General features: G+C 42.0%; 1 protein-coding gene across 2 annotated transcripts in view; it reads left to right on the forward strand.

Moving 5' to 3' along the window:
- Nucleotides 1–1,819: 1,819 nt before the first annotated feature.
- Nucleotides 1,820–20,419, forward strand: part of SLC25A13 (solute carrier family 25 member 13) — a 222,051-nt gene continuing 203,451 nt past the window's right edge. For both annotated transcript variants that reach the window (XM_012558304.2, XM_004386134.2), the window contains exon 1: nucleotides 1,820–3,440. In XM_012558304.2, the coding sequence (XP_012413758.1) occupies nucleotides 3,426–3,440 (15 nt within the window). In that variant the 5' untranslated portion in view covers nucleotides 1,820–3,425. The remainder of the gene's footprint in view (nucleotides 3,441–20,419) is intronic.

Consider the following 20,419-nt stretch of genomic DNA (forward strand, 5'->3'; position numbering starts at 1 on the left):
ATGCCCAATCAGCTTATCTTCAGATGGTATTCCACATCACACTATTGTTTAAAGGTGATGTGGAAGCCAAGGAGCATCTTTGACTTTCCTTTTTGGGGGCTCAGACAGTTTAACTTTTCAAAAATTTCATATTTGGGGGGAATTCTAGAAGGAAGAGGAAAGCTCAATTAACTGAGTGATTGTAAATGTAAGTTGAAATAAATTTTTACAATATGTATACATAGTGTGGAGCCCTGGTGGCACAGTGGTTAAGAGCTTGGGTGCTAACCAAAAGGGTGGCAGTTCAAATCCACCAGTTCTACTCTGGCCTATAGGGTCACTATGAGTTGGAATCAACTGGACGCCAACGGGTTTGGATATATAGTGTAGAAGTCCCTGGGTATGCAAATGGTTAAATGCTCAACTACTAGGATAAGGCAGAATCGACTTGATGGCACATAACAACAACAACTAGCAAAGGTTGGAGATTCAAACGAACCCAGAGGTGCCCCAAAAGACCAGCCTGGCGATCTGCTTCTCAAAGGTCACAGCCTTGAAAACCTTATGGAGCAGTTCTACTCTGCACACATGGGGTTGCCCTGAGTCAGAACTGACTCAACAGCAACTAACAACAACATACACAGTGTGGTAAGCTGAACAGTGGCCCCCCAAAATGTCTGTGTCCTAATCTCTGGAACCTGTGAATGTTATATAGCAAAAAAGACTTTGAAGATATGACTGGAAAAGGATCTTAATTGGGGGAGATTGTCTTGGCTTATCTGGGTGTGCCCTACATGCAATCACAAATGTCTTTACAAGAGGGAGGCAGAGGGATATCTGACAGACAAAAGAGAAGAGGCCATGTGATTAAGCAGAGTCAGAGTGAGAAAATGCTATGTCTCTGGCTTTGAATATGAAGGAAGGATAAATATGAAGACAAGGAATGCAAAGAATGCAGCTCTAGAAGCTGGAAAAGGCAAGGAAATAAGTTCTCCCTTAAACCTGTTCTGGGAACCCTGGTGGCATAGTGGTTAAGCACCATGGCTGTTAACCAAAAGGTTGGCAGTTCAAGTCAGCCAGGCGCTCCTTGGAGACCCAATGGGGCAGTTCTACTCTATTCTATAGGGTCACTATGAGTCAGAATTGACTCCATGGCAACGGGTTTGTTTTTTTGTGGTTTAAAGCCTTTGGAGGGAGCTTGGCCGTGCTGACACCTTGCATTAGAATCATTTTAAACTTTTGGCTTCCAGAACTGTAAGACAATAAATTTCTGTTGTAAGCCACCAAGTTTGTGATAATTTGTTACAGCAGCCATAGGAAACTAATACATATGTATGAATACTTTTATTTAAATTTAAAAATTTAACTCACTCTCTCTCTGTTGTTAGTTACCATTGAGTAGGCTCTGACTTGTGGCAACCCTATGTACAACAGAGTGCAGCTCTGCTCTGACACACATGGGGTTGCCATGACTGGGAATCAAACTGATAGCAACTGGTTTGGGTTTTTTTTGTTGTTGTTAGTGTCTTCCCAAACGTCCAAACCAAGCGTCTATGTGTAATACATGACCACTCTCTTTCTCTCTTCTGCCCCCACATTAATCAGTACCAAGGCCAACTAATTTTACTTTCTGTGTATTCCTCTGGACCCCTAGTGGCACACTGGTTAAGTGCTGAGCTGCTAACCAAAACGTCAGCAGTTCAAATCCACCAGCCACTCTGCAGGAGAAAGATGTGACAGTCTACTTCAGAAAAGACTTACAGCATTGGAAATCCTATGGGGCAGTTCTACTGTCCTACAGGATTACTATGAGTTGGAATTGACTCAATGACCAGGATTTTGTTTTGTTTTTTTTTAGTTTTTGATGTATTCCTCTAGCCCTATCACATTTTAGTTTCAAGCCCCATCTTGTCTGGATAGTTCAAGTCTTTCCCCATCCTCTACACTGCAGGTAGAAGAATCAACTACATTGAAAATCGGCCCATGTTACTTCCTGGCTTAAAGTCTTTCAGTCAAGGTCCACAGCCTTCAGCATGACACCCAATATCCTCCATGACAGGACCCATACCTGTCCATCCAGACTCTTCTTCCACAGACTCACAGCTTAAGTTTCCTCTCCTGTCAAACTTCTTGTGTTTCCCTAGCAATTTCTGGGCCTCCTGCCTCTCGTCTTTCTTTGCTACAACACCTTTCCCCCTCTCCTCACTGAACTAATTCACAGCCACTTTCTTCCATTTGGCTGAGGCATCAGCTCCTCTGTTAGGCCTCCCCAGTCCTCAGTGTTGTCATGGTACCCTGGGAACAGGTCAGTGCCTAACAGGTGTTATTGAAGTTAACTAGTTACGTTTCTCCCTTCCCACTAGCCTGCAAGCATGTTGACGGCTGGGACAACTTCCAAAGTAATTTTGGTATCTGCAGCACATAGCACATAGTAGGTGCTCAATTAATGTTGACGAATTAAACTGATTAGTAATAAACAGTTTTGCTGATGTGTTATATCCACAATCTACAAAACACTTAGAGCCCGCTCTGGTTTCTGACCACCATCATCTTAATAATTACACATCTTGACGTCAGAAACGAATGACATCCTGATGAAAAGGAATACCTCTGGGGTTTTACATTAAAATTTTGACTTGTCATTTACTTTAGTATGGCCTGTTTTGGGGGAGTCTTTTGATCTTGATCTTGGGACTTCCCATCTCTATTGTCCTAATATGTAGGGTTGAAATGTAGCAGTTTCTTAAATATATTTCGCACTACATTCACCACAGAGTTTACCAGATTTGACCTAAAATTAGACTTGCCTGCAGCACTGCGTTGCTACTTCAAGTTCGACTGCTCAATGCCTACTGTCAAAATGGTTCCAAGATCCATTATATGACAATGCTTCTCCCCTTCGAAAGGGGAGAGATAAAGAAAACCTGGCTAAACATGTGACATGGTGGAGTTCTTAAACTTGCCCAGGTTCTGTACCAACTATTGTTACTTGCCCTTCCCATCGGTCTCAAGGGCCCAAGAGTAGCCCCTGGAACCTGCTGAAGCTAGCAGCTTCCTGGCGAGGCCACCTTTCCGCAGGAGACACACCTGCACCCGCCATGCCCCCGTGGCCCTCGCCGCAGAAGCCGCCTCTGGGGCACAGCTCAGCCCAGATCACGTGCCCCTGTCCAGTCCACCGCCCCCGGGCCCAGGCCCGCCCAGTCAGCCGGGCAGAGGCCGCCCGGATCAAGCACGCCCCGGCGGCCCGGGCCGGGCCCAGCCAATGGGCTGCCGGCGTCCGCATGACCCGCGCCGGCAGGAGGGCTTGAGAAAGCCGGCAGGGCGCGCACGCTGCCGGGCTGTATCGTCACCCACGCTGCCGCCGGGACTGGAAGTGAGCCGCACGGGTCAAGAGTGCGAGCGAGACAGTGAGTGGGTCCCGCTGCCGCCCGTACCCGGGGCGAAGCATGGCGGCCGCCAAGGTAAGCGTCTGCCTCTGCCCGGGGGAGCGCGCCGGTTGAACCTGCGTCAAGGGGCACGAAAGGCTTGGGCGTACACGTGCAACAGCAAAAGCAAATAAAAAGGGCCGCTCAACCTTGCAGCTGCAGGAGGAGGGACGTGACCACCCCTCCTGGGCAGCACACGCGGCCGGTGCCGGGGACCGAGGCCTAACCTTTCATCAGAAACTTTGCCGGCCTGACCCTCCCACTTGGCCCAGTAGGGGAGTCGGTGCCCGACGGGTGCCTGGCGGGATTGAGCCAAGGCCGGCGAGGAGGAACGGGTATGATCCGTGCCTGGTGCTCCTTGGGTGCAGAGGGCTCGGTGTCTGCAGGTCCCTCGGACACCCCAGCGCGCTCCTGTTCCTGACCCCGGTTGTTGTTGACCGACGTTTCTTCTTCCAGGGGGCACAGCCGGGGCTGAAGCCTGATCCTATTAGGTTCCAAGGGCTCCGCCCTCTGGCGGGTGGAAGTCACCTTGACTTCCGCTTTAGAAACTGCCTGGGGGACTCGGCCTGCATGTGTGTGCGCGCATAAAAGCTCCAGGGACCTCCGTTTTCTGTATTTTCCCCTGCTGCTCATTTGACAACGCTTACATACCCACCTTGGAGCGTTTGGGAGGCTTCTCTTTGGAAATGACAAAACAGATTGTCCTGGGAGCCTGTCGTTCCTGTGTAGTTCTGAAAAGGAATTCTGCGTAATGTGAATTATTCACGAACCCAGAGAAAAGACAACTCAGATACGTTGACCTTTTCTCTTTCACCATTTCTTGAAACCTGCACACCATTTCAATCTTCTTTTGGACTCCATTTCAACTTTTCTGGCAGAATACCATATTTAGACCCAATCACTTGAATCATTGGAACTTATTGCTTTTAATTTTAAGTTCACGAAGGCAGCCCTTTAATCAAGCCTATACAACTTCTTAGCTCATTTTAAGCAAAGTGAACTTAAATATACTCAACATTTCAAACATTTGTCCTTAATCAGAACTCTGTGATAACCCTCAAGAGGAAAACATGGCCAACACATCATATTCCTATTTATTCAAGCAAACTAATCACATTTGCAATGGAAATTGTAAGCAGACAAATATATTTAAATGCTCTTGTATGACTGAAGTCTCTGCAGGCTGGCCAGGCTCCCAAAATCCTCAGGGTTCTTCATGTTCCTGGACTATGTGGCTTTTACATTTTCTGTAATTTCTGAGTTCCATCTTTAGGAGTGTGCTCTGAATGTGTGTGAATGTGTACACACAGGTATATATATAATACAATTGTTTTACCCAGGTTCTCTTAGGATCACTACCCAGGATTCATTTTTGGAAGCTAAAAATTTAATTTTGCATTAAATTTACATACAGTCATTTCTCAAGGTTTATTATGAATTAGTTCCCCGAGGTGACTTATTCTAGTAGAGTTCAGTGGAAATAGGTACACATATGTCATTGTCATTTTTTTAGTACCTGCAGGTGAGCTAAACAATTTTTTTACTCAATTTAGAGATAAAGTACGTGAGGAACTGAAATTGAGTATGCATATAAATGGAGTATAAGAGCAATCGATCAGCTAATATGAAGCAAAAATAAGTGATGTGGAAGTAGGTTTAACTTTTCGGTTGTATTTTTATTAAACTGTCACGTTATATCAAGAAGGGCAGCTGATATCTAGCCAAGTAGAGAGAGTCAGGGGAAATGAAATATTTTATTTTTACTATTTGGAAGCTTGCATTTTTGTTTAGTCATTTAAACTCACCTCTTTTTGGAAAGGATTTCTGATGGTGCACGTCATCTGTACACATATTTACAATCCAACAAGACATATCAAAATCAAGTCTGACTAGATGAGAAAAACAGGATAAAGAAAAATGAAGCCAGGACTAAGGTTAGTGGAAGATACGTGTGTGTTTGCTAGAGGTAACTGAATTTTCTAGCAGCCAAAGCAAAGAGGAAACGATCAGTAAGGTGGTTCGCAAGTCAGTTACTTGGGAGAGAGGTCTCCTCGTACTGCTGAGACCAGTTTCTCCCCATGTCCCGTATGCTGTATGAAACTGCCTCATTGACCACAAATGTATGTCTGTGGGGTCCATAAGGCCATTCCTTATAATGTTCCTCACTGTAGCTCAGGGGCAGTACGGTAAACGTAGTCTTGAAAGGTCCACAAATGAAGCTGTGCTGGCCTAGTTTAGTCTAAGAATACTTCTTATTGAATTGCATTTGGGCACCACTCTTGTTGGGTACTTACTGTCAGATAGTAATTAGTCCCCCAAGTAGTCAAGTTAAAGGCTGTGCTCCTTGCCTTTACTTGGAATGTAAATATTCAATGTTGACGGTTAAACACAAAAATCTCCTCACCTGGTTGTAGGTTTGTCATTCCCTCTTAAAAGTTGAGGAACCTGACTAGGAGAGAAGTTCACGTCATTGGGGTGTCGAAGAAATTGGGCCAACAATCTGGAGACTCAACTATTGTAGGCTAATTCCAACACTCAGTATACTTGTGGTGAATTGAGTATTTAAGCAGACTTGATATTTTCTGGTTGGACATACCCATAGCTAGCAATTTCTATATCTCTGGACCATTTATTCTTAGTTTCCTTGGGCTTTATATTTATTCAGGTGTAACTAATTATTGAAGTCCCTCTTCCTTTAAATAGTTAAAATAGGAAGGCTGAGAATCCAGTCTTTGGTTTGCTTTTTATTTTCATTTCGGCCATGAAGATTATTACTTAAAGTTGCAAGAGGAATTTATTTTTTCATGAAGTAACATTGACCTAAAACCATTAGTGTTTTTCAGATTAACTTTGTATTAAAATAAGTTTTAAAAAAGTTTCTTTTACATAGCTCTAAAAACATCCATTTTTGAAAAGTAGTGAGAGAGAAGTGTCCTCTTCCTTTCCTTTTTGATTGTAGGGAACATTCTGTCTTTGTAACTGTCCATTAGTGTACATTAAGAATGATGGAATTAAATATATGAAGTGGTTAAAAGTTAGAGGATGCTTAGTTGAGTTCAGGCATAATAGATGTTCAGGCATTAAATTGGACATGGACCAGAAATTTGATTGAAATTAGCTCAGAGCAAAAAAAAATTTTGTGACAAAGCTTTAATAATAATGAAAATTTAGTCTGTAAGGGTAATACATTTTGTATTGATTTTCCATTCTCAGATGAGTCGTTGCTATTATTATTGATTTATTTAGAATTGTATATTGCACTTTCTAATGTTCTAGGCATGAGGCTAAAGTGAGGATAAAAAAAACAAACCCACTGCCATCAAGTCGATTCCGACTCATAGCAACCCGACTCATAGCAACCCTGTAAGACAGAGTAGTACTGTCCCATAGGATTTCCAAGGCTGTAAATCTTTATGGAAGCAGACGGTCACATCTTTCTCCTGTGGAGCAGCTGGTGGGTTCAAACCACCGACCTTTCAGTTAGCAGCCGAGTGCTTTAATCACTGTGTGACCAGGGCTCCTTAAAGTAAGTATAGTAAAATGAATTAGATTCCATTTAGACCTTCAGGAAAACCAGAACCGCACCATGGGCTGAGTTCTCTGATGGAAATGCTCTACTATAGGGCCTTTTGGAGTACCAGGAAGGGAGTGAGGGGAGATCAGGGAGACTTCTTGGAGGTGGTGGTATTTCAGAATGGATCGGGAAGAGGAAAGATCCATTCCAGTGACAGGGAACACACAGCAAATGGAAGGCAGGAAGGGGAGCATATGCCATATTTAGGAATGTTGTTGTAAGGTGCTTCTGACTCATGGTGACCCTATGTACAACAGAATGAAACACTGCCCAGTTCTGCAACATCCTCACAGTCATTAACTCTGTTTCAACCCACTGTTGCAGCCACTGTGTCAGTCCATCTCACTGAGGGTCTTCCTCTTTTTCGCTGACCCTCTACTTTGCCAAGCATGATGTCCTACCAGGGACTAGTCCCACCTGATAGATGACGTGTCCAAAGTATGTGAGAGGAAGTCTCACCATCCTCGCATCTAAGGAGCATTATGGCTATACTTTTTTCAAGATAGATTTGTTCATTCTTCTGGCAGTCCATGGTATAGTCGATGTTCTTTGCCAACACCGTAATTCAAAGGCATCGGTTCTCCTTTCGCCTTCCTTTCCCGTGTGTATGAGGCAATTGGAAATACTATGGCTTGGGTCAGACCCACCTTAATCCTCAAAGTGACATCTTTGCTTTTTAACACTTTAAAGAGGTCCTTTGCAGCAGATTTTCCCAGTGCAATACATTATTTGATTTCTTGATTGCTGCTTCCATGGATGTTGATTATGTATCCAAGTAAAATAAAAGCCTTGACAACTGTCTTAGTCATCTGGTGCTGCTATAACAGAAACAAGTGGATGCCTTTAACAAAGAGAAATTTATTCTCTCACAGTCTAGGAGACCAGAAGTCCGAATTCAGGGTGCCAGCTCCAGGGGAAGTCTTTCGCTCTCTGTCGGCTCTGGGAGAACGTCCTTGTCATCAATCTTCCCTGGTCGAGGAGCTTCTCAGCGCAGGCACCCCTGGTCCAAAGGACACACTGTTCTCCTGGCTCTTGTTTCTTGGTAGTATGAGATCCCCATGTCTCTGCTGACTTATCTTAAGAGATTGTTTTAAAACACAACCTAATCTTGTAGACTGAGTCTTGCCTCATTAACATAAATGCCGATAATCCCACCTCATTAACATCATAGAGGCAGGATTTACAGCACATAGGAAAATCACATCAGATGACAAAATGGGGGACAGTCACACAATACTGGGAATCATGGCCTAGCCAAGTTGACACATTTTTTGGTGACACAATTTAATCCATGACAACAACTTCAGTATTTTCTCCCCTTATCATGATGTTGCTTATTGGTCCATTTGTGAAGATTTTTGTTTTCATTATGTTGAGATGTAATCCATACTGAAGTCCGTAGTCTTTGATCTTCATCAGTAAATGCTTCAAGTCCTCTTCACTTTCAGCAAGCAAGGTTGTGTCATCTGCATAATGCAGGTTGTTAATAAGTCTTCCTCCAATCCTGATGCTGCATTCTTCTTCATATAGTCCAGCTTCTGGGATTATTTGCTCAGCATACAGATTGAATAAGTATAGTGAAAGGATATGACCCTGCTGCACACCTTTCCTAGTTTTAAACCATGCAGTATCCCCTTGTTCTGTTTGAAAGACACCTCTTGATCTATGTACATACATTTAGGAATAGCAGGTAATAAAGAAAATAATATAGCGGCTAACACTTATTGAGTGCTTACTAGATGCCAGATAAGATTTTAAATGCTTAGTAATTCACGTACTCACTCTCACAACCCCGTGAGTTAGACACTGTTGTTGTTAGGTGCCACTGAGTTGGTTCCAACTCATAGTGACCCTGTGCACAACAGAACAAAACACTCCCGAGTCCTGCACCAGTTAGATTGCTCAGTTAGAAACTATCATCTGTATTTTGTATACGAAGACTCAGATACCTAGACGTGATGTAACCTGCCTAAGGCCTGATAATTAGGAAGTTACGGAACTGGGAATGCTAGTCTGGCTCCAGAGTCCATACTCTTAACTGGTCAGCGATACTGTCTTCATAGTATTCTTCATGGTGGAGAGTAGAGTTATATGGGAGAGGAGTGGGAGATGACCAAAATGCGGAAGTTAGGAGGTGGAACTTAATAGTATTTGTTCTGCTGCTCTTCATAAGGTTTTCACTGGCAAATTTTTTTCAGAAGTAGCCCGCCAGGTTCTTCTTCGTAGTCTGTCTTACTCTGGAAGCTCAGCTGAAACCTGTCTACCATTGGTGACCTTGCTGGTATTTGAATGCCAGTGGCATAACTTCCATCATGACAGCAACATGCAAGTCCCCACAGTACAACAAACTGATAGACACCAGAATGCTTATTAGAAGCGAGGATGGCCAGACTTCGTCTCACATACTTTGGACATGTTATCAGCAGGGACCAGTCCCTGGAGAAGGACATCATGCTTGGTAGAGTAGAGGGTCGGTGAAAAAGAGGAAGACCCGCAATGAGGTGGATTGACACAGTGGCTACAACCATGGGCTCAAGCATGGCAACGATTGTGGGGATGGCGCGGGACCGGGCAGTGTTTCATTCTGTTGTGCATGGGGTCATTATGAGTTGGAACCAACTCAAGTACACCCAACAACAACAACAATAGTACCTACTGTGTACAGGCCCTTTCCCAAGTGGTTTGCAAATAATCACTCAATATTCATAACACCAAGAGGTAGATACTCTTATTTTTGTCCTCATTTTACAGATGAGAAAACTGAGGTGCAGGGAAGTTATTTCTCAGGGTTGCACAGTGACTAAACCATAGAGTCTAGATTTTAACCAAGAGAGTCTGTTTTCAGAGTCTCTGCTCTGAATCCCTCCTTAGCCCTCCAGGACCTCAAAAGAGTGCCATTTGCAAAGGTGCATGTGTGAGAATTCACATGCCGTGGATTATGGGCATGTATATTTCCTAAAGGAGCCCTAGTGCTGTGTTTCCTTGGATGCTTTTGGGTGGCCCTTGGAGTCCAGGAATATAGGAACCTGTGGCTCTGTATGGGTTCTGCTTGGTGGTGAGGAGGGTGTGCCTTGTCCCAGGGATAGAATTCACTTAACTAAGTATTTAACAGCAGCTGAGTAAACCTTTTTCATGGCTTGTTTAACCAGAACCCACCAGTGACCCCTCAGGAAAAAAGAACTGGTGATCTACTCCTGTAAAAATACGTGTTGTCGTCGAGTGAGTTCCAACTCATAGTGACCCTATAGGAAAGTGTGACTGCTCCATAGGATTTCCAAGCCTGTAATCTTTAGGGAAACAGATTACCATATCTCTGCTGTAGAGTGGCTGGTGAGTTTGAACAACCAACCTTTTGGTTCGCAGCCTCATGCTTAACCACTGTACCACCAAGGCTTTAAAGATTATAGCCCAGAAAACCCTATGGGGCAGTTTCACTTTATCCTAAGATAGGATCACTATAAGTCGGAATTGACTTGGTGGCACACAACAACAACAACATATCCTGATCATCCCACTCCTATAGTTTTTATCTCTACAATGCCTTTGGCTCTCAGTATCTGCTTCATTGCAGTGTTCAGTTTGTTAAGTTTATTTCTTATCTTCCCAAGCAGACCATAAATCACTACAGGGCAGGAATTGTCATATACCCTTTTTAAAAAACAGCTTTATTGAGATGTACAGGTAGTCCCTGGATTACCCTTTAAGTCAAATTTGTACAAAAGTCAGAATAGTTAGGTATGATTCATATCTAATGTCAGTTATTCAGTGTTTGTTTTAGCATATACTATATAGTGTACCTTTCTATGCATAAAAAACATTAGAAACACTTCCAGTTACACTAGAAGATCTTTAGCATAATAATACAGTAATAATAATAATAATGTTTTGATGCGTGTTGCCAAGTAGTACCCATTTGTTATTATAAACCATTGTATGTACCTTGAATTTTTAATATAATAGGCTTTACAGGGGTTGGTTTAATAACTGTGGGTTGAACGTAAGTTGTAAGTCTGACGTTGGTAACCAGGAGACTGCCTGTAATTCACATACCATACGATTCACCCACTTAAAGTGTACAGTTCAGTGGCTTTTAGTGTCTTCACAGAGTTGTGCAGCCATCACCACTGTCATATTCCTTTGTAAAAATTTTAATCAGGTTTTCACTCCTTAGCTCTTGGGCTATATATTTAACTTCCATGTTTTTCAGGTTTCTCGTTTGTGATAATACCCTCATCAGAGGTTTATTACTGAGGATAAAATTGATTGAGGTTATTATGGATATTCTTCAGATTGCAGGTTTCCTCTCTTCCTTATGGTAAAAACCTGTACTTCCACAACTCTGCTAGGTTTTGGTGCTATCTTGTAAAGCAGACTGTTTTTTTGTATTAGAAACAAAGGAAAAAAAGTTTGATGGTTTTTTTTTTTTTTTGTGCTCTCATGATGATGATGGTTATTAAAACAGCGAGTTCCCATGATTCCATTGATATTTGGGCTTTAAACCAGAAACAAACAAAAAACCAAATCCGTTGCCAAGGAGCCACTGGTGAGTTAGAACTGCTGATCTTTTGGTTAGCAGCCGAACGCTTAACCACCACACCACCACCTGGATAGGCTTTGGAGTTTATATAACACAATGATCCTCACTCCTCCCACTCCTTAACCCTGTCGCCTTTTAACCAGGTAAAGAAATAGAGTCCCAGAAAAATTTGTTATTGGTCCGTATTCCTTTGAAACACTCTTGCTTTTCACACTGTTCTCAACACATTGTAATCACCTGGACAGCTCTAAGAAATACTGATGCCTGGTTCCCTCCCCCGACAAAACAAAACAAAACCCCAAACCCGTTGCCATCGAGTCGAGTCCGACTCATAGTGACACCGTAGAACAGAGTAGAACTGCCTCATAGGGTTTCCAAGGAGCGCCTGGTGAATTCACACTGCTGACCTTTTGGTTAGCAGCCAAACGCTTAACCACTGAGCCACCAGGGTTCCAGGGAATCTGATATAGTTAGTTGGTTTTGTGTGTGGCCTGGGCCTCAGGGATTTTAAAAGCTCCTCAGCAGAATCAAATGTGCATATGAGACTGATAACCACTGATGTAGGCTATGTTAGTGAACTTTGCCTCTGGTGGTTCCTTCTTGGGATAAGGAATGAATGCAGTGAGATAAATGAAAATCCCTGGTGTGTCAATTCAAAGGAAGACTGTGTTGGGGCCCCTCCAAGTTCTCTTCTTTCTTGACAATTTCGTTTCAGTCCTGCTCTGGGTCACCTTGTTGTTTAAGCATAAAGTTTATGTCACTGTTGTTAGGTGCAGTTGAGTTGGCTAGGACTCATAGAGTCCCCGTGTATAACAGAACAAAACATTACCCAGTACTGCGCCATACTCACAATAGTAGGTATGTTTGAGTCCATTGTTGTGGCTGTCGTGTCAATCCATCTTATTGAAGGTTTCCCTTTTTTTCACTGACCCTCTGTTTTACCAAGCATGATGTCCTTGTGTAGGGATTGACCCCTCCTAATAACATGTTCAAAGTAAGCAAGATGAAGTTTTGTTGTCCTGGCTTCGAGAAAGAATTCTCGCAGTACCTCCTCCAAGACAGATTTGTTCTTCCTTCTGACAGTCCATGGTATATTCGGTATTCTTCCCCAACACCATAATTCAAATGTATAAATGCTTCTTCTGTTTTAATCATTGTCCAGCTTTCGCATGCATAGGAGGCAATTGAAAATAACCATGGCTTGGGTCAGGGGCACCTTAGTCCTCAAAGTGACATCTTTGCTTTTTAAGATTTTAAAGGGGTCTTTTGTAGCAGATTTGCCTAATGTGGTATGTTGTTTGATTTCTTCACTGCTGCTTCCATGAGCAGAAGAATAAACTTGGTTTTGTAACCTTTGCCTTAATTAGTTTAGTGCCCATGCGCGTCGTCAGTGTTCCCTAGCCAAGGTGGGTCGAGTGGCTGTTTTTAAGTGTTACTCAGCAAATAGATTACTTCTCAGGGGGTGAGAGGTTGAAAGGCAATGTGTAGTGTGAGAAAATCAGGGAGCAGCTTTTTTAGACATGGAGTCCTTTAATAATTTTGTAGGAGAAGGTGTGACTTCTTCCCAGTCCTTCCACCTCTTTGACCCTTTGTCTTATAACCACGGTCTGCTTTAGTTAAATTATTAAATGGGGCCACTTGTTCTGTTGTTCTCCACTATTCATGAGGATTAGGAAGACCCTCAACGAGACGGATTGACACAGTGGCAGCAACAATGGACTCAAACATAGCAACGAGTGTGAGGATGACGCAGGACTGGGCAGCGTTTCATTCTGTTGTACATAGGGTGCTGTTTGTCAGAACCGACTCGAAGGCATGTAACAACAACAGGCCTGCTGAGCATTGTCAGTTCCTACTCTCTCTGCTTGGTATTTGCTGCCTCATAAGCACCTATACTTCCTGCCATGTTTCTTTGGATGCTTTTGGGTGGGCCATGGAGCTCAAGAATGTAGGAACTTGTGGCTCTATATAGCTTCTGCTTGGCGGTAAGGAGAGTGTGCCCTTGTCACAGGGATATAATTCCCTTAACAAAGTATTTAACAGCAGCTGAGTAAATCCCTTTCATGGCTTGTTTAACCAGAACCTGTTTTTTTTTTTTTTTTTTGATCAAATAAAATATCGTTTAATAATAACAGCATTTGAAATCTTAAAATATGACTTGAAATAATCGTTATTACATTGGTACTGCACCATGATGAGTTTAAGCAGCGGAGTTAAAATAAATGCTTTTGCTATTTTGAGAGAAAACAAGTAAAGACTGGATATGGCATTTAATGAAAACTAGGGCATTTCTTTTCTAAACTACATTTTAAAAATATTGTTATTTTTGTTAGGTGCCGTTGAGTAAAACTGCCCCATAGGACCTTCTTGGCTATAATCTTTATGGAGGAGCCCTTGTGGTACAGTGGTCAAGCGCTCGGCTGCTAAGCAAAAGGTTGGCGGTTCTAATCCAGAAAGACTAGCAGTCTAACCCCATAAAGATTACAGCCTTGGAAACCCCATGGAACAGTGTGCACTCTGTTGCGTAGGGTTGCCATGAGTCAGAATCTGTTTGGTTTGGGTTTTGGAATCCTTTTTTTTTTTTTTTTAATTTTGTTTATCTTGTTGTTGTTTGTTAAGAATATGCACGTATGCCAATTCAGCAGTTTCTACATGTACAATTCAGTGATAATCACATTCTTTGAGTTTTGTAACCATTCTCACCCTCCTTTAGTGAGTTGTTCCGCCTCCTTTAACATAAACTCACTGGTTTCTAAGATTCCTGTCTAATCTTTTGAGTTGCTGTTGTCAGTTTGATCCCGCATAGATAGGTCTTAAAAAAGCATAATGCTCAAGGTAGACGTTTTTTACTGTTTAAGCTAAACTATTGTTTGGTTTTAAGAAGACTTCAGATGATATTTTTGGTTTAAGGTTTACAGATGACCTAAGGTCAGTAGTTTCAGAGGTTCATCCAGCCTTTGTGGCTCCAGAAAGTCTGGAATCTATGAGAATTTGAAATTCTGTTCTGCATTTTCCCTCTTTTGATCAGGATTCTTCTATAGAATCTTTGATCAAATGTTAAGTAATGGTAGCAGTTCTGATCTCATGACCAAGGAGGCAGTTGTCCATGGAGGCAATTAGCCACACATTTTGTTTCCTCGTCTTGTTCCTGACTCTTCTTCTTTCTCTGTTGCTCCAGGTGAATAGAGACCAATTGCTGTGCCTTTTCAAGTAATTTAATCTGCATAATAATTCTATGACATAGAAGTGTTGTTATCTCCATTATACAGATGGGATAACTCATCTGTCCTGAGTGGTTAAGTAACTTGAGGCACTGAGAGATTCAGTCACTTGTCCAAGGTCACACAGCCCCAGAGTGGCAGAGCTGTGATATGAACACAGGCAGCCTGGCTCCAGAGCCCCTGCACATAACCATTGTACTACCTTGTCTCTTTAATTTACCTCCCTACACACTGTGGGTTCATGTTGCCTACAGAATAGAAATTTAAACTCTTTAGCTAGCTAAAACCTCCTTGGTCTGGCTGTTGTCTGACTTTTCCAGTATTACCTCACACTCCTTCCTTTCTCACTCATATCCTACTCAGTGGTTTATGAAGGGGACATATCCAACCTCTGTTCAGATGGCTTGCCATAAAGCTATGGCAACAGTGTAGCAAAAATAAAAGGGAGCTGATTTATTTATTAAGGAGCCCTGGTGGCATGATGGTTAAGTGCTCATATGCTAACTGAAAGGTTAGTGGTTCAAACCTACCTGCAATTGTACAGGAGAAAAGACCTGATGATCTGCTTCAGGTGTAATGCTGAAGATTACAGCATGGGAAACCCTATGGGGCAGTTCTGCTCTGTCATATAGGGTTGCTACGAGTTTGAATTGAGTCAACAGCACACAGCATCAACAACAACAATTTGTTTATTCCACCACCTGTCTGTCAGTTTGTTGTACTATGGTACCTTGCATGTTGCTATGATGATGGAAGATATGCCACCAGTATTACAAATACCAGCAGGGTCACCCATGGTGGGTAGGTTTCAGCAGAGCTTCCAGATTAAGACAGACTAGGAAGAAAGGCCTGGTGATCTACTTCCAAAAATTAGCCAGTGAAAACTGTATGGATTACAACAGAATATTGTCCAATATAGTGCTGGAAGATGAACTCCCTAGGTTGGAAGGCACTCAAAATACACAATGGCCACAACAATGGACTTGAGCATACCAGTGATTGTGACGATGGCGCAGGACCAGGCAGCGTTTCGTTCTGTTATATTTGGGTTCACAATGAGTTGGAGCTGACTCCATGGCAACTAACAACAACAGTTTAACTTAAATAACCCAGAGCTCAGTCAGAGATAAGACTTTTGTTGTCATTTCTCTGTATAGGTGGGTAGATTTTTTTTCTAGTTCAAAAGGAAGAGGTTTTAGCTTTATTCCCTTGTTTCTTGAAGCCTCTGTACATATGTTAAAACCCAAGCCCTGAGTTTACAGTTTTTACAGTCAGTTTGTTCTATCAGGATTCAAACACAGGTCACACATGGCATTCACCTGATGTCTCAAGTTTTTGTTAATTTATAGAACTCCTCTCCTTTTTTGTTTGTTCCCTTGCAGTTTATTTGGTGAGCAAATTGGTTCGACTGTCCTGTGGTTCCCACAGTCTGGATTTTGCTGGTGTTTCCCTGTCCTCAGTATTTTATGTAAACTGATAGTTAGCACTAGAGGCTGAATCAGTTTCCTCCCCCATGGTAACCCTGTGTGTGTCGGAGGAGAATTGTGTTCCATAGGGTTTTCAGTGGGAGATTTGTTGGCAGTCGATTGCCAGGCCTTTCTTCTGAGGCATCTCTGGGTTAGCAGCCAGGTATGTTAACCATTTACACCACACAGGAACTCCTTGATCAAATTTGTGGTCTTATTTATTTATTGTTCTTGGATAGAATACTTTCTTGGTGGTACTGGGTACCTCCCATCAGGTTACTGGTTACTCACATCAGGTGGCACATAATACCTGGTTGTTTCCATGTTGTTACCTTTAATCAGTGGGTTCAGATATCATCTTCGTCCATCAGCTTTTCACATAATGATTTATTTTAGTTGGCTACATTTTGGTATTAGCAGTTGCTGTTTTTAGTATGTTAAGTGTGTATCACAGTTAACTACCAAAAAATAATGATTATTAAAATCTATTGGAAATGGATTATAGCACAATGAATTAAAAAAGAAAAATCCATCAGTCCATGATGATATACCTTCTCCCACCTGCCCCAAAACAGTGAAAGTGAAATGGGAAATGGAGAGGTCAAAGTTCCTTTACCAAAGAATGCCAGCTAATAAAGGGGGAAGATATGATGGAATTAGAAAAAGAAAACACAGCATTTTGCAACCTGTAAATAATGATTTAGGCAAGGGTCCTCAGTGGATCCTAAAACCCTTTGGCAAAAAATTATTAGAATTCCTATTGTCTCAAAGTATCTCTCTGTGTAATACTAATTACAGAGGGGAAAAAATACCATTATGATGGAATGATCTGGTAGATACTGTCTCATACAAGTGATTGAACTTAATTTTTTCAGTAAGTGGGACAAACTAGCAGTATCTACCTATTGATATGATGCAATAGGAAGTACACAACATGGCCTTTGGAGTATTCTTGCCAAAAATGTTTAATCTGAATCTAACCATGAAGAAATATCAGACAAATCCAGAAAGTAGGACATTTTATAATACCCCTTACCTAACTTCAAAAGTTCCAGTGTTATGAATGAGAAACCAAAAAAATCTAGATTAAAGGAGGCTGCCAAACAGACATGACAGCCAAATGCAGTGCCTAAATCTGGATCTAAAAAAAAAAACACCTCAAAACCTCTAAAACAGAAACTGGCCCAACTGTGGAAGCTGAAATATGGACTATATATTAAATGATACTAAATTGTTGTTAAATTTTTCATGGATAAGATAATGATATTGAGGTTCTGAAGGAAAATGGGCCTTATTGTTTCTTATATTTTATATTTCCTACTGGATTTTAAACTCTTACGGTCAGGGACTTTATCTAGGCACTGTTATCCCTCAAAGTACCTGTTACATAGGCAGCACTAAGACAGTTTGTTGAATTGTTGATTTACTTGGGTTGCCAACCTGTGGTCAAGTAAAAAGGGAAGATTTTCTGCTGCATGGATGTGTGTTGTGGGAAACTTTTTCTTTTCCTAGAAACCATTTTCTTAATCCCCTCCACCTCCCACCAAAATAAGTAATAATGATTTAGAAATACTTGAGAAGTTGTGAGTGAGTAATCTCCAAGTAGCACACATGGAGATTCATGACTGTAGAACAAAGCTTGGCAGGGATTCGGCTGTCTCCAAGTAGATGAATCTCCATGACTATAGAGAAACTGCTCCAAGAGGAGGCCCCAGAGCATGCACTCTGTTTTGACTGAGGAAGCCCAGCTACATTATAGGGCAAAATTCCAAGCAGGTCCAAACAGTGTGCCCATTGCTGCTGTTTCAGACCAGTTAGTTCCAATAGAAGGAGCCCTGGTGGCACAACGGTTAAGTGCTCAGTTGCTAACCAAAAGGTTGCAGTTCAAACCTATCCACGGAGAGAAAGACCTGGTGACCTGCTTCCATAAAGATTACAGCCAAGAAAACCCTATGGGGCTATTCTACTCTAGCACATGTGGTCACTATCAGTTGATATCGACTTGACGTCAAACAACAACTATTGTCCCAATAGCGGGGAGTCCCAGGGTAGTGCAAATGCTCGGCTGCTAACCAAAAGGTTAGAGGTTTGAGTCCACCCAGAGGCATCTTGGAAGAAAGGCCTGGTGATCTACTTCTGAAAAATCAGCCACTAAAAACCCTATGGTGCATAGTTCTACTCTGACACAGACAGGGTCACCATGAGTCTGAGTCAACTCAATGGCAACTGGTTAAGTTCCAGCATCACACTGGGTTATCCAGGTGGCTTGAAAGAAAGGGCAGGTCTTTTATCTGACTGTGCTGTGCCAACTGGTAAAGACTTTCCTTCATTTTTGAGCTTGCCCACGCTCATTTTATTGCCACTTGATGTTGACTCTGAGTTTGAGGATTCCTACCCTGTTCTCACTGCCTCCCATCTCAGTTCTAGGAGGGAAGCTCAGTCCCAGGTTCTCTTTTTGTTCTGGTTTGTGGAGATTTCTGTTGACTCATTTTGTTGTCCACCAGCATCTTAAGAAGAGCCTGGTGTGACCTTTGCCCAATTTTCTATTAGTTATTTCCTGTTTTCACACTGATTTGTTCTCAGAGCACTTTTTAATTAAGAACATTGGCCCTTTCTCCTGTCTTTTTGCACATATTTTCTCTCAGTTGTTTGATGTTTAACTGGTTTATGTTCACTTTAAAAAAATTATGTTAAAAATTTGTCAATTAAATAAATATATGAAATGTTTCTTAGTCTATTCCTTTATGGCTTCTCGGTGTAATAATACCTTCCCGACTTAATATTACATAAAAAATTACCCGTGTGTTTTTTTACTACTCTTTATAATTTTCTCTGTCTTTTTAAAAAGATTAACTGATTCATCTGCAGTTATTTTGGCGTAAGATAAAAGGTAGAGAAATCAGTTTAATTTTTTTTTCAATTGTGGTAAATATATATGTCACAAAATATTTGCCATTTCAACATTCCTCACATGTACAATTCAGTGATACCAACTGCGTTCATTATGTTATATCACCATCACCACCACCCGATTCTAGATTTTTCCATCACCCTTAACAGAAGCTCAGTGTCCCCTTCCAGTTTGATTGTTGTTGTTGTTTCAGCCCTAGTTCATGAACCTCCGCTAGTGCCATGTCATCAGCCAGTGTAACCTGCTGCCAGCTCAGCCCAGAATCTCTGCTGGTTCAGATTCTTTTTTTTTTTTAAGGTTTTTTTATTGTACTTTAGATGAAGGTTTACAGAACAAATAGTTTCTCATTAAGCAGTCAGTACACATATTGTTTTATGACATTGGTTAACAACCCCACGACATGTCAACACTCTTCCTTCTCGACCTTGGAGGACCTTTTTTTTTGGTGAAAATATACATAGCTAAAGTTACACCATTTCAAAAGTTTCTACATGTACAATTCAGTGACATCGATTACATTCTTGCAGCTGTGCTGCTATTCTCACTAACCTTTTCCAAATTATTCCATCACTATTATCTTCAACTCACTGCCCCCTAGGCTTCCCATCAAACCTTTTGAGTTGCTGTTGTCAGTTTGATCTCACATAGATAATTCTTTTTTTTTTTTTGTACCTCAAATGAAGGTTTGCAGAACAAATAGTGTCTCATTAAACAGTACACATATTGCCCTATGACAGTGGTTAACAACCCCATGACATGTCAACACTGTCTCTTCTCAACCTTGGGTTCCCTATCACCAGCTTTCCCGTCCCCTCCTGCCTTCTAGTCCTTGTCCCTGGAGTGCTGTGCCTCATTAGTCCCGTTTTGTTTTATGAGGCTGTCCAATCCCCGGCTGAACGGTGAACTTTGGAAGTGACTTCACCACTGAGCTAAAACGGTGTCCGTGGGCCCTCAGGGTTTCTCCAGTCTCTCAGGCCAGTAAATCTGGTCTTTTTTTTGTGAGTTAGAATTTTGTTCTACATCCTTTTCCAGCTCCGTCCAGCACCCACTATTGTGTTCCGGGTCAGAGCAGTCAGTGGTGGTAGCTGGGCACCATCCAGCTGTACTGGACTCAGTCTGGTGGAAGCCTTGCTAGCTGTGGTCCATTAGTCCTTTGGACTAATCTTTTCCTTGTATCTTGTTCTCTTCATTCTCCCTTGCTCCCGGAGGGTTGAGACCAGTGGAGTATCTTAGATGGCTGCTCACAGGCTTTTAAGACTCCAGACGCTACTCACCAAGGTAGAATGTAGAACATTGTCTTTATAAA

This window comes from Trichechus manatus, unplaced genomic scaffold (genome assembly GCF_000243295.1).
Source record: "Trichechus manatus latirostris isolate Lorelei unplaced genomic scaffold, TriManLat1.0 scaffold00156, whole genome shotgun sequence".
NCBI classification, from domain to species: domain Eukaryota; kingdom Metazoa; phylum Chordata; class Mammalia; order Sirenia; family Trichechidae; genus Trichechus; species Trichechus manatus.